The 15,139-nt window shown below is 35.5% G+C and overlaps 1 protein-coding gene across 5 annotated transcripts in view; it reads right to left on the bottom strand.

Annotated features, from left to right (window-relative positions):
• EXOC2 (exocyst complex component 2) overlaps positions 1-15,139 on the bottom strand; it is a 279,267-nt gene that overhangs the window by 196,195 nt on the left and 67,933 nt on the right. For 4 of the 5 annotated variants that reach the window (XM_042938092.1, XM_042938091.1, XM_042938094.1 and 1 more), the window contains 2 exons: positions 5,429-5,542; positions 3,572-3,696 (listed from right to left, as the gene is read on the bottom strand). In XM_042938092.1, the coding sequence (XP_042794026.1) occupies positions 3,572-3,696; positions 5,429-5,542 (239 nt within the window). Of the gene's footprint in view, positions 1-3,571; positions 3,733-5,428; positions 5,543-15,139 lie in introns of those variants that run through there. The other variant, XM_042938096.1, reaches the window with a different exon arrangement.

Raw genomic sequence — 15,139 nt, 5'->3', positions numbered from 1 at the left:
ATAATAGAATTTAAAAATATTTCTTGCCAATGTGCAACAACATGGTCTATATAGCACAGAAGGAAAAATCAAAACCGAAAAATATAATAGAACAATAAAAACGAAAAGACAAAAATGTCAGTTAGGATAAATGTATATGGCTTAAATTTTTCTATTAAAAGGCAAAGACTCCCAAACTGGTATAAAAATATAAAAATTCTACCATATGTTGCTTACAAGAGAAATGCCAAAATCAAAATTTCTAAAGTTTAAAAAGAATATGATGTATAATATATTAGGCAAATGCATATATAATATTTCATATTAATATAATCGTATACTAAAGAATTTAATCTTATCCAAAAAGAGGTCTGGCCTTTGTCTTTAGCTTCTGAGAGGTTACCTCTAAGCTTTTCAAATTCTTACCTGATAAAAGTATCTTTGTTTACTTGGGAGCCTTGAGCTATACCAGATAGTGTAACAACGTAATTTACAGTGAAGACTTTGGGTCACTCCATATCAGCTTGACCTCCAGAGGGACCTCTAGATGGAGGTCAGCCATTGGAGCAGTCAACTACGTCTATGTGACAGAGCTCTAATAAAAACTCTGGACACCAAGGCTTGGATGAGATTCTCTGGTAGGCAATACTCCATGTACACTGACTCACATCATACCAGGTAAATCAACGTTGTTTATGACTCGACCGTGAGAGGGCAACTTTCACTCCATGCACAGAACTTCCCTGGACTGTGCCTCATGCATCTTCTCCCTTGGTTGATTCTAATCGATACAAATACCAATACCCACCCCACTGGGGAACCCACTTGATCCATCACAGTGTCTCTACAGGAAAAACATGCAGACACTAAAGGCCTCCTGAGGAGTACACAGTACCATATATGACCAAAAATGTTGAAAACCAAATCTAATGTCCAAATAAGTCCAAGCAATACAATGGAAACTAAAATAAATTAAATAACACCATGAGGAAATAATCAGTCAAATCCAGAGTATGGGATATCCTATAGGACAAACAGCCTCATGTCTTCAACATATCAATTACATGGGGGAAAACAAAAAGTCAAGGTAGCAAAGGTAAGGGTATTCTAGTCTAAAAGAGGCTTAAGAGACTTAAAAAAAAAAATGAAATGCTTGGACCTTATTTGAATCTTGATTTGGACAAACCAACTATAAAGAAAGTTGGTGGGTAAATGGGGAAATTTGAGTATGACATGGGAATTAGAGGATATTGAAAAATTACTGAAACTTATTTTGGCTGTAATAATAGCATTGTGGTTATGCAGGTAAATGTCCTTATTTGGGTGGGAACCATATACTAATGTATACAGGAGGGAAATGTCATGGCACTTTAGACTCACTGCTTGAGATCAGCAAAACACAACCAACCTCAAAAAATATCACTGAATCAAGTTTGAAAAAAATTACTAACTTAAATCTGACAGTTATACAGGGGTGACTGTACTATTCTACTTTTAACATGTTTGATTATTTTTCAAAACAGAAAAGTAAAACAGATTACCTGAGCAAATAATTTATTAGTTCTTTCAATGTATTAGCTCTTTCAAATTTCCAACTGATAATTCCTACTTTACATAACCCATCACATAGTACCTACATATATACACATACAGATTCAAATGCTTCTGTAAAACACTAATACCAAAACCTGACCAAAAAAGCATTTCAAAAAACTACAGATCAATTTCACTTAAGACTATAGTCAGAAAATTTTCTAAAGAGCTACCAACAAATCAAATGCTACAGTATATTAAAATAATTACCCAAAGGAACACTCTAAAGAGTAAAGGAGGTTTCTAGCATACACAATTGAATATACAATGCAACTCCAATTTTGTAATATGGACTCATATAGGCCAAGAGCAAAAAGACCAAAAGAAAATACATCAAAATGTTAATGTAATTATCTTTACAATGGTATTACAAGTAGTGTCTGTTCATTACTTATTTACTGTCTTTTCGTAATATGCATTTCATTTACATTAAAACACAGAAAAGCTAGATATGTGTGTAGCTAAAATCTTGGAATTTTATTATTAAAATCACTTTCTATATGTTATAGAGTTACCTGCTTATATGATTAAGCAATTGGTCAGAATTATCTTTGTTAAATGTTAAGTTACCAATATACTTAGGTGAAATAATTTTAAATACAATCATTTCTGAGAACTGCTAATCACCTATGGCAAATTATTATTTGCATAGCTACTAGGGAATTACTAACCTAATTCTGCTTGATAATGCTAAACTCTGTTCATATATGCTCAGGTTTCTATTGTTAATATAGTAACATTAGTAACTTAAGACAGAATATCAGTAAGTACAAAGAACGAAAGAAAAGCATCCCACCAAAAAATATAGGGCACAGAGTGTTTATCAAAGAAAATTATCTAATTTCTGTTCCCCCTAGGCATTCACATTTTGCTCCTTCAAAAACCTAACTTCTACCTGGCAAGGAAAGAGCAGTATCAGATGCACATTAACTTCCCAGAAGTCATCTATGCTTGTTTGACCCAGGAGAAGGGTTTTAGAAACAGTAACAGGATGTCTGTACTTTAAGAATACAAATTAATAAAAAAAAATTAAGTCTTACTGAATTAAAGGAAGTGTGGCTTCTTAGTCTACACTTAAAAGTGCTTATGTGCAGGTACTTAGTTATAGGTATCTTTGTTTTTAAAAAGAATTAGGCTAACTTTTATTAATATTTTTTACTAAACAGTAATTTGATTTCTATTAATTAAACATGATTTTAGGGGTGCCTGGGTGACTCAGTCAGTTAAGCATCAGACTCTTGATTTCAGCTCAGGTCAGTGAGATGGACCCTGCATCTGGCTCTCCTCTGACAGCACAGAGCCTGCTTGGAATTCTCTCTCTCCCTCACTCTCTGCCCCTCCCCCTGCCCAGCAGGCACACATGTGTGTTCTCTTGCTCTGTCAAAATAAATAAATAACTTAAAAATTAAATAAATAAAGTTAATTTTAGGTGAGAAAAAAACCCTACCCAACATCTTTTCCATGATATGTCTAAAACTATGCTATATCTATTTAATATACTTGCTCCCCCATATAAAGATGACAAAATGGATGGTGGACATTTAACTATTGTGTATGAGGCTCATGGGGTGATAGCTGAAAAGAATGACACATTATCATCAGTCCTTACCACACACCAAACACACAATGGATCACATTTACAGAATTAGTCACATGTGTAAGATATTGATGGGTATAAGAGGATTTTTAAAAATTCTAGAATTTTACCTATTGGGATTTAGTTTCTTATCAGCCCTGGAGATTGGGCATTGTGGGAAGGCAAAGTAGTCTCCTATTTCACATATGTACAATGGGTCAACAAAAGCCTCAGAGACAAATATTTAAAGTACCAAGCCTTCAAAGAGATTCCAGCCTGGTCTGCAACAAATATTTATGGCACATTTTAGATCTCTACTTTTATAAATACAGACTGAATGTCACACCCTGTAAACACTCTGCAAACACAGTGTTGGGTTTCTGTTGTGGAAGCCCCAGCAGATGGCTCTGAGGGTCACCTTACCTGAGAGGGCATCCTGGGCTTCAAAGAAAGTACTAAGACCTCCTTTCACATATGCCAAGCTGCCTTCACTTTTCTTGTTAGCCTGTCTCTTCAGGTTGGTGACTGCCATTTTAAGCTGTTCAAAACTGAAATGAAATTAAGAAACCAAAAGTTTGACACTCCTAAAAAGCAAAAAAGAAATCAGATAATGCATTAAATGTAAAATACAGAAGCCTAAGAAAGACATAGATTGACACAAGATGTAACCAGATTAAAACAAAAAGCTTTCAAATTCTTACCTACATCTAAACCTTTTTTTTTTTTTTTTTAAGAGAGAGTGCAAGCAGGGAAGAGGAGCAGAGGAAGAGAAAGAGAGAAGCTTAAGCAGGCTCCATGCTCAGTATGGAGTCCGACACGGGGCTCAATCCCACACCCTGGGATCATGACCTGAGCCGAAATCAAGAGTAGGACATTCAACCGACTGAGCCTCTGAGGCACCCCTGCATCTAAACCCTTTTATTATAAATAACAAAATTACAGCAACTATAAAACAGATCTGTAGCCCTCAAATGGTCATTGCAAATGTCAGACCCTTAAGAAATGAACATACATATAAATATTTCTATAAGTAATATGTATCATGTATATGATTTGCCAGGTAAGGAGTCCTGAACATCATGTCCCTTTGCACAGACTTAGATCAATGCAGTGGTTATCTAAGTTATCTAAGGCAGAACTCCTCTGTATGTTCATTTCTGTGTCCTACATCAAAATTAACCGTATCATGATTCACCACATCAATATCCAGTCCTCTGTCATTAACAGTGAAATTATAGAAAAACCTGGGGGGTGGGAGCGGGGGCGGTCAACTCAACAATTTAAATAACTAAAAAGACCAAAATATTTTATCTCTACATCTCAAGCAGAGAAAATTGGTAGATCTCTATATTTTTTTATTTCCAGCTGGGCTAAGAAAATCTGGCTGTAAAACTTTGAATATATTATTGAGTGCCATGATAGTCCTACTCAGAAAACAGAGATGAATTCTGAAATACAGTAATAGAAAAAGCACATCCGTGACGTAAAATTAGAACCATCTTCTGCAATGAAAGATTTGACATTCCCTTTAAAAATGTATCAGGATTCTCTCTCTCTCTCTATATATATATATGTATACACACACACACACACACACACACACACACACACACACACACACACACACCAATGTTTCCTCATGTTTTCTAATGGTTTTGACTCTAACTGGTGAAGGAAAAATTTCTCCTAAGGTGTATTTTAACAAATTAACTTTTCAGGAATGTAAATCTTTAGCAATAAACCATTCATTTATTCAAACACTGTTACTAAATTTAATTGCTGCAAAAAAGTTACAAACCTACTCTTATCAAGAGTGTGGCAAAATGTAATTAGCAGACAATAAGGAGCACTTTAATTTGGATATAAGACCTTGACTATTTTTGGCTAATTTTAAGGCAAGTCTTTGCAAAATGATAAATCAAATCATCTTCCTTTGCTCTATGGTCAGGAAAAGAAGTATGTTTACTATTTTACACCAGGACTTGAAAGTTTTGTTATTTGAATAGAGAGAGATCACATCAGTTTAGGTACCCAGCTGAGACTCCACAAAGTTTTAATGGGTTGCACAAATATGAATCATACAGAAACAAGATAGCAGGAAATAAGGGACTGCTAATTATTAACACCATTTCATAAATAGGAGAAAAGATAACCTGAGATATTCATGAGCTCACCCAAAGTCAAAGGGCTCCTACGTGGCAGAGGCCAGCCTAAATCCCTTTGTATCATATAATCCTATTAGGTACAACCACATGAAACAATAGTCCAACATCCACTGACCTGGTAGTTGAGTGGTTTTCTATAAGATACCAAGCAGCTGAAAAATTCTCACTTGTAAAATCAGCACTCATTCCAGGGAACAGCATTTCTAAGTCCTTCTGGGGAAATTTACTTCTAAGGGAGAAAAAAGATTTAAAATATACTTCAAATGCTATTACTACAATAATGTAACAGACATCCTAGAGTACCTAATGTAATAAACAGGACTACAAACCATTAAAATTATACATCTTACATTATGGAGTCTATATTTACATGTGTATACAAAATATATTTCCTACACCTCAGCTCATTTCTTATTATATAAACTTTATGTATATGTAAGAAATTAGTTAAAATACAGAAATTACATCAATATAGAATTTAAAGAGGCTGAGTTGATACTTTATGATATCTATCCAAATATGCAATCATTCTCTATTCAATGAATAAAAATCAAAATTTGTATACACTGAAATTTAAACATTAGTTTGTTAAAATGGTTTTTGTTAAAGACTTATATGAAAGTTGTTTTAAAACGTACTAAAGCCTATTAATAAAAATTAGAGCTAATTAATAAAATAATTATATTTATACTTCTATGTCTATATCTAGAATAATTTTAAGAAAAGCTTATAACAGGCAATCCCCTATCTGCAGCTGACTTTATCGCCTACATTTTTAAGGTCAACTTCCGGATCATTTCATTTATGTATCCATTCAAATAATAACTAAATACTACTATAGTTCAGGCTCCATGCTGGAAGTCAGACAGTTGTATCTAAGAGCAAAAGTAGTATGGGCAAACCCTGTTATGGGCTTATGAGCTAGCAGCCCTCACCACCTCCCCAACTCTTCATCTGTAGAGGATAAAGTCCAAGTTCTATAGTCAAGTCTCTCCATGATTCAAAACTGCTTACCTCTCAGGACTCATTTCTGCTCATCTAATCCTCAAAACTGGGAGATTCAGTAACTTCAAAGGGATTACACTTTCTTGCACACATCATGTTCATTTTCACTTCACTCCTCTGATCTTGGTGTCCTTTATGACTGAAGTGTGGTCCTCAACCCCATACACTGGATAAGCCAAACTCATGGGACATGGACGAGACACAGCACTGTTTTATAGCCCAGTGTATTCAGGGATGTGGGGAGCCATTTGGAGGGGGGGTGCAGAATTATCACCACCCTGTAAGAAAATGTGAGCAGGTGCAATGACTTCTACTCACTCTTATCTGAGAGAGACTTGATTTCACATTATTATGAACACAGCCTCAATTCAGAAATCACATAGTGTGGTCCAAGATCAGCACTCCATCTTTACCAACAACAACTCTCTGATGGAGCTCCTTGACTTACAAGTGACCTTACATACAACTTACAATGGCCTGGGGCCTACTCTCTAGTGAGGTGCTCATCTTGTCCCAAGAAACATCTTTCCCAGGGCAGACACCTCTACTGTCTATGTGCACTGTTCCTGTGCTCTCAGGTGCCAGGACCTCTGTTTCACAAATGCAGGGAACACTCCATGGAAGCCACACTCCCCAGTTATGAGTTAAGAAAAGCAGATGTTTGTCATACCTCCCCTTCACAGCCTAGCACAGCTCCTGTCAAAGAATCTCATAAACTCTTCCCCTTCACTCCTGGCTCCCTTCATCCCTTCATAGTCCCTAAAAGGGCAAGAGATGCAAAGAGCAAAACCAGTTCTCTATGATTTCCTTTGTAAACCCTACACTTTAATCTAGAATCCAACATCTATTTGTCAGTACGTCAGTCAATAGAAAGAGACCCACTTTATTTCCTATTACACTTACCTTTCTCACTATGACATTTTCTTTCTTTTTTTTTTTAATGTTTATTTATTTACTGGGTGGGGGAGTGCATGTGGGGGAAGGGGTGCTGGGGGCAGAAGGAGAGGGATAGAGAGAATCCTAAGCAGGCTCCGTGCTGTCAGGGCAGAGCCCAATGTGCGGCTTGTCATGACCTGAGCTGAAATCAAGAGTCAGATGCTGAACCAAGTGAGCCACCCACATGCCCCACAATGTTTTCTTTTTTAATTTGTGGGGAAAAAAGCCTTGCTTAGCACTACAGTAACAGACAAGATAAAATGAGACTTTAAGAGAATCATGGACATCAAGCTGGCATTACCTCAGTAATCAGTAATTCAGAGAGTAAGTCAATCTCACAGCATTCCTCACTGGCTCCTAAAGTTAGATTATAGTCTGAATCTTCTTGGGGTGCATATGTGTTCCAAAAGTTTGTTGGTCATTTTTACCAGACAGAATCTCTGAGAGGACTCTGGAGAACTCTGCATTTTTAGAAGTTTATTTTGATTTGGATTCTTCTTGCTGGTTTGGTACTTTACTTAGTAATAAAATCCTGTCACCTTGGGAAGTTTTTCTCATTTATAAATAAAATGTACATCATGACTCCAAGTTAGAACTTTGGGGCAATATAATGACTGAGTTGAAAGGGCTGAACCCTACCTAAGTAACTAAAAACACTTCCTTATGATATGCATAGTCCATACCCCCTAGTTCTACCTTAATTGGTGGGCAGTGTCTGTCTAGAGTGTTGTGTCAAAGATCATATGTCTAAACTGGAAAGAACAGCATAATGAATTAGTGGGGTCTGTCTATGGTGTGAAGGAAAAGTACATGGAGAAATGCCTAACATTTTTTTGTCAACCTTACTTCTTTTTGACACTTAAACTGGTATTCTATGTAGTCCTAACACTTTGCTTGTTCAGAAAGTTGAATGATCTTAACAGAATCAAAAAGTACTACAGAATCATCTGATATCAACTAAATCCCTACTATTAACATTCTTTATGAATTATTCAACTATGTGAAATCCTCTTCTAACAAGGGTCAGTTCTAAACTCACAGATTAAAGACACAGCTAACAAAAAAGCAGCAAAAGGGGACTCTGAGAAGGCAAACTGAACTTTACCCTTCACTCAAGCCCTGTAGTTTTATTATGGTTGCATGGGTTCCCTACCCATAATCAGAGCAGAAGTGTGAAGAGGGATTAACATCAAAAAAGGATAAAAAAAATGCAGACACAAATCCAAAAAATACAGCAGTTGTATGTATTGGTGAAATGGCTGAGACTACATAGTTCCCATGGGTTTGACATTAAATCACGCTTAACATAGTTAGTTTAAAAAAAAAAAAAAGAAAGAAAAACTGTTATTTGTCTTTCTCTGTGTGGTATAATGAAATCAAGGTCCATTCATGTTGTTGTAAATGACAGGATATCCTTCTTTCTCGTGGTTGAATAATATTCTACTGTACATATATACAACTTTTTCATCCATTCATCCATTAATGAAGTTAGGTTGCTTCCATACCTTGGCTATCGTGAATAATGCTGCAATGAACATGGGAGTGCAAATATCTCAATATCCTGTTTCATTTTCTTTGGATATACACTTAGAAGCAGAATTTCTGGGTCATAACGGTAGTACTATTTCTAATTTTTGAGGAATCTCCATACTGTTTTCCAGAGTGGCTGCACCAGCCACTTATAACTAATAAAACAAAATAATGTCTAGAGGCGCATGCGCACACACACATGCACACACACATGCACACACACACACACACACACAAGCAAAAGCTAAAGAAAACATATGTGAGGGGTTGGATGTATTAGTTACCTTGATGGTGGAAATCCTTTCACAATGTATACGTTTATAAACTCATCAAGATGTACACTTTAAATATCTTACAAATTTATCTATCAGTTATGCCTCAATAAAGCTGATGATGTGTAAAAAAAAAAAAAGAAAAGAAAAAACAACCTTGGATACACACAGCACATATGAAAAAGGTCACATCCTAAACAGTTAAAATGCTTAAACTGGTGATACTGAACGATGTAAATATGCAGCTATCTACAACTTCCCATATTTAAAATTCATCTAATTCTTACACTTCAATATTTTTTGGTGTTTTATTTTTGGGGGGAGAGACAGAGCAAGAATGGGGGAGGGGCAGAGAGAGAGGGCAGATCCGAAGCAGGCTCCAGGCTCCAAGCTGTCAGCATAGAGCCTGATGTGGGGCTCGAAATCGTGAACTGCGAGATCATGACCTGAGTCGCAGTCGGGCGCTCAACTGACTGAGCCACACAGGAGCCCCTAATTCTGACATTTTAGAAACGTGTCATTTACACTGTACTAAACTGTTATTTCAACAAATATAAATAAACTTGTCTTATCACAAGATAAAAGACTCATGTCTGGTAAGGCTCTAGGAGGTGAACCATTAAGAAACTCTCCTACTCCAGGACACCTCCATATCTCCCTCCTCCTCAAGAGGGAGCAGAAATGGGCCTGGCCACATTATTAATAGCGGAGTTTTTTGGTGATAAAGAAAAGCACATGGGACATGGCCAGGCTTCCACAGGCTTTGCACCCTCATCTCCTCAATCATAGGCACATCATGCCACTGGAAGGGCAAGGGTGAGAGGAAGAGAGGGCAGATCTTGAAATGGAGCTTTGGAATTAGTATAAGTGGTAAGGAGGCACTTCGGATATTTGGAACTATGTGCTACTAGCCTCTACTATGTAGGCTATGTGCTTCTACTAGAGAATTCTATGCTGAGATATGAAGCATTAATCTACCTACTAGTATCTCATTTCTCATGTACTATACTATTATTTCTCATTCACATAGCTTCTTCAGGCACCTAAATGAGTCAGAGTTTGAAAAGTATTGGATCTTTTGGTCAAAATACTATCTCCTCATAATCACCCTTAAGACTGAGTTTACTTTACAGTGATTTCGTACTGAAGACATTAAAACTCATTTACCAATGTTACTATATAAATTTAAATAGGAAGAAGAGTATTGAGACCTACCCTAAGAATCAGAATTATAAGAATAAGAAATTATAATATCAAAGATGACAAAATTCTAAGAGAGAGGTCAAATAATTTGCCCCAAATCACACAATTAAGTCTAATTTTGGGTAGTGATCCAACATGCATTCTCCACCCTCAGACCAAACAATCCCACACACCAGCGCAATCATAAATATCAATTATCCTAAGCAAATCATGGTTATCATATTTCTCTTGCTATCTACTGAGTGATCTTGTTTTGACCAGTGATGTCTGAGGAAGATCTACTTGAATATTTCTGGGAAAGGTCTCCAAACTTTAAGAAGGAGAATAAAGAAGAAATAGGGTCCTTCTGCCTCTAGACATTATTGTGTTTTATTAACTATTGTGTATTATGGCTTCCATATTAGATTTTTATATTATTACTTACTGTGTGTTATTATTGCTTCAATAGCAGAAATTGCTTTAGCCACTTGACAATTACAAAAAAAAAAAGTGTTATGGTAAGGACCACAGAATAGCACACCAACATTCCTTACATCTGGGTGACATTACTAGGTCACTGACTCAACCAACAATGGAGTCCACCATCTCTGGACTCAGTATATTATGAGAAAATAAATATTTTTTTTTGTTTAAGCTTAATTTTCATTTTCTGTTACTTATAGCTGAACGCATCCTGAGTCAGTATATGATCCTAAAATATATGCCTAACATATGCTTTACACAAATACCTCAAAATGAACATGCAATAGAAGATCTGGAAAAAACACAATGAATGACAATGCCTAGGGAACATATCTACAAAAAAGCAGAGATGGCTCATAGCATTATATAAGTGGGAGGCAATAATAATAAGTAGTGGTTAAGAGCTCAGGCTCTAGGTTCAATCTCGGAAGTTTGCTAGATTTGTCTGTATAACCTTCAAGAAGTTATTTACTCTAAGGTCCCAGTTACTGGATAACTAGGATCATAATATCTTCCTCCCAGGAATGTTTTGAGAATTAAAATAGATAATGCATTTGAAAGGCTTAGCAGTTTTAACACACAATAAATTTTCAAAAATGTTATTTGCTGTTATTGTTATTCTTTTTATTTAGTTCTTTGTATTTCACAGACTATTTTCATAAGTATCATTTTATTTGATTGTCATAACAACATACTGTCATAACAACATATTCCCATATTACAGTGAGGAAACAGCCTCAGAGACATTGCATGTAAATAGTTGAGATTTGAACCTGGTACTTCTATTGTCAAATAAAGAACCAGTGACTCTGAGGCATAAAATAAAACCACAACTACATATCTAGAAAGATAGAAATTTAAGGAGAGTGAAGGCAGCACTGTTTTAGAATACAGAGAATTATTAATGGTCTTTATAACAGTATTAGGAGAGGAAGAAGCACTGTGTCAATGGTGCTGACAAAGTAAGAAAGTTAAAACTTAAGTGTTTGTTCACAATAACCAGATTTTAGGATAAGGCCCACCAAGTGAAGTGATGGCTTAACAAGTCAGTAAAAGCAAGGTATATTCTGAGTAATTTAAACTAAATTTACACTTTAAATCTACTACCATAGTTGGGACAGTGAAAGCAACACATATTCTACTAAGCAAGTTCATGAATCAAAACAATTTCAGTAGCTGACAACTCTTGCCACCCCTAAAATATACACTTTCCATCAGATGGCAGTGTAAGCTCAGATTTAAATCTTCTGAAAAGATTTAGCCCATGCCATGGGAAGATCCAGGTATATAGAGTCACTGGTCAGATTTAAAACTAACAGGAATGTTTTTAACATATCAGAATTTGCTTTCAAGTATGAGAACAATCTGCAGTAATGACCCTTAATCTGCAGTAATGACCCTTAAGCAAGCAAAACAAAATCATTTTGAGAAAAATTCTAACCACCTCACATAGAGTGAGGCCTGGTTACATTTGTGTTACTCTGTGTTTGCATTAAAGAGAACATGTTTTCTTGATTTGGCAGATGGAAAGATGAAAGGCAGGGAGGCTAACACAGTAAAAGTAAGCTTATATAGTTCTTTTGAGTGTGTGTATATTATACTCAATTCTTTTGGCTTTCAATTTTTAGCATCACTATTTTCACTTTGGTGTATTAAATATTATGAGCTTGTTTTTGGTTGCATGTGTGCTGTTGTTGTTTTTTTCTTTCTTTCTTATTTTGGGGGATAGGGCATGACAGGTTCTGAACTTAGGCACTGTATCACAGCCCACAACCTGTTTTATAAAATTTCTAAAAGACAAATTTATCCAAGGCTTTTCTCTTCTACACTCATACTAAGAATTATTTTTCCACCTGTCTCTGGTTTCTAAATCTACTGGGAAAACTGGTCACCTTTTCTTTCTACTGAAAAACCTAATTGATGAGAAGAAAATCAGATCTGCAATGCCCTAAAATCCACATGGAAATAAAACAGGTAAATGGCACATCAAATGACTACTCTAGATAGCCTTTCTTATGTAACTATTTCACAAAAAAGTTGTAGACCATATAAAAACAAGGGCAAAGTTTCATTTTCATGTCCTCACTCCCATATATGTACAATGTCCAAAAACATTACTTATAAATATTCCATTAGACAAATATTTATTTTAAGAAATATAACCCAGTGAGGGCTTTTACTTAACATGAACCTGTTTTGCCTTCTCTTTCAATTTAAATGATTTGTCTCCATTACAATTTAAGCTGTGCAAAGAACACATACATCTGTGACAATCAATATAACAAATCAGAAATATACACTTTTTACAACTAAATCCTAGTGTCAGTTCAAGGTGAAGTTATCTTTTTTGAAGCAATTGGTAACATTTTTATAAATATCAAGGCACCATCTGTGCAAAACATCAGTAAAAAATTTAGGAATATGAAGGACTTAAGGAGGCAAATGAAGCCAATAAATGCCAGTTGTTAAACCCATAGCTGAAAGACAACAGGATGCATGCTGAGCACAACAATAAAATGTTTATTAAACTCTGACTCACACCAAAGAGCAACCAGAAAACTATATTCTGCTACTCTCACTCGCTTTTTCAAATTCAGATGAACTGGCCACAACACTACAGGACACCCCACTGTTCCACGTTGCACATTTGACTGTCAGCTGAAGAGAATTTCATAAACATTCACAATGCAATTACCAGCAACTGATTCATCTTCCAAAGTGACCTGACCACTTTAATCTGATAATTCATCAGGACCACAGTATTTTATAACATAATTCAAACTTTCTCAATTAACATATTTCAACAAGCAGGTAATAATTAAAATCCTGGTGTTCGTTCTCTAACGAAGTTTTTTAAAAAATTAAAAGTAGATCCTCTTCCAACCTTTTAAATAAAAGAATCCCCCAAATGACATTAATATACAGAAATAAAAACCAGTACGGAAATGCTCTTACGGATTCTAACCTGAAAGTACATCCTTCTCTACAGACAGCAAAACTTTTATCTAAAAAATATTGAGTCAGGGAAATAAAATCCATCAATATTTTAACAGCTGCTTTTCCTTTCCTTTTCTCTTTTTCTAAAATAAGATTTCTATCTGAGGTTAGAGAATTCAATAAAATAAATGCGGTTTTCCTGGCAGTACCTTTAAAAAATAAAAAAGGAACCTGAAAAAGCATGTCTAGCCAAAAACATTCTCTTCTCTTGTTGTCTATAACTCTTCCTACTTTCACCTTTCATTTTCTTGCTTGCTAGTATATCTAGTCTGTCCTTCTTTTACTGGAAAATTTTCAAAAGACTTTAAATAAGCAAAAGGATTATTGGGTATCCTTTCACTGTCTGGAGGACCTTCCCAGTATTTTCTGATTCTTATAGGGATCTATGCCTTTGTCCCTATTTTGCAACTCTGTTAGAAACACAGAAGTTAAACTGTAGAGGGCTGATGGCAACCAGGAATACCTATCAGGTAAAGATGTAACTAATTACCATGCAGTATAAGTGCCCCATCTGCATCTGTTAGCATTCCTCATTGCCTATTATGTCTACCCTCTGGAATTCCCCCTGAACTGGTTTTAACATTTTACTCGTTTTCCCATTAATTAATGAGTGAAATAATGCTCTTAGAATGTGTTCATTTTATATTTGTAGGACAGTCATGATTTTACCTTTTCAAAAGGCTACTCTTTAATTATCCCATGGCTGAGCAAATTATTATTTGAAACTTAAGAGCTTGAAAGAAGTATTACTGTTAATTTTATCCCCATTTAAACACTTCTTAAATTAATGTACATAATGCTATTTTAAGATTTTAATACAATTTATTACCCCAAAATCTTAACAGTCATTAAAAAGAAATTCTCCTCCTAAGTGACAGAGCAAAGCCAGGAACAGTGTATTATACAAGAAGAGCACTGAATCCTTGTAATGATGACAAACATTTTTTAAGCACTTGCTATGAGAGACACTCTTCTAAAGCACTCACTCACTGAATCTTCACAACCACCCCATGACACAGGTACGGCATGTTCTACCTAAGGAAACTGAGTCAGAGTAGTTAAGTCATACTTCTAGTAAGCAGTAGAGCTATGATTCAAACTGAATTTGGCTCTAGACTAAATTAGATTACCTCTCAGAAAAGAAAAAAAGAACTTTTAAAGAGCCAAGAACTTTAAGTGCCATTATTCCTGGCTACTGTTACCAATGTTAGCAAAGAATAATCCTGACCCGTATTATGAAAAAGTGCTATTAGAGAGATTTTAAGCCTAACTCCTTTGTGGGTAGCAGCAATAACAGGAATAATAAAGGCGGTCAAAAGGTGGAAGGGCCTAGGAAGGTAAAAAAGTCATAGAAGGGGTGGGTTATATGCCAAACTGAAAATTAAGAAAATCTATTTTATGATAGTAAACATTCAATTTAA

This window comes from Panthera leo, chromosome B2 (assembly GCF_018350215.1).
Source record: "Panthera leo isolate Ple1 chromosome B2, P.leo_Ple1_pat1.1, whole genome shotgun sequence".
NCBI lineage: Eukaryota > Metazoa > Chordata > Mammalia > Carnivora > Felidae > Panthera > Panthera leo.
The sequence above is the reverse complement of the archived record's forward strand: the minus strand, read 5'-3'. Positions and strand labels throughout refer to the sequence as shown.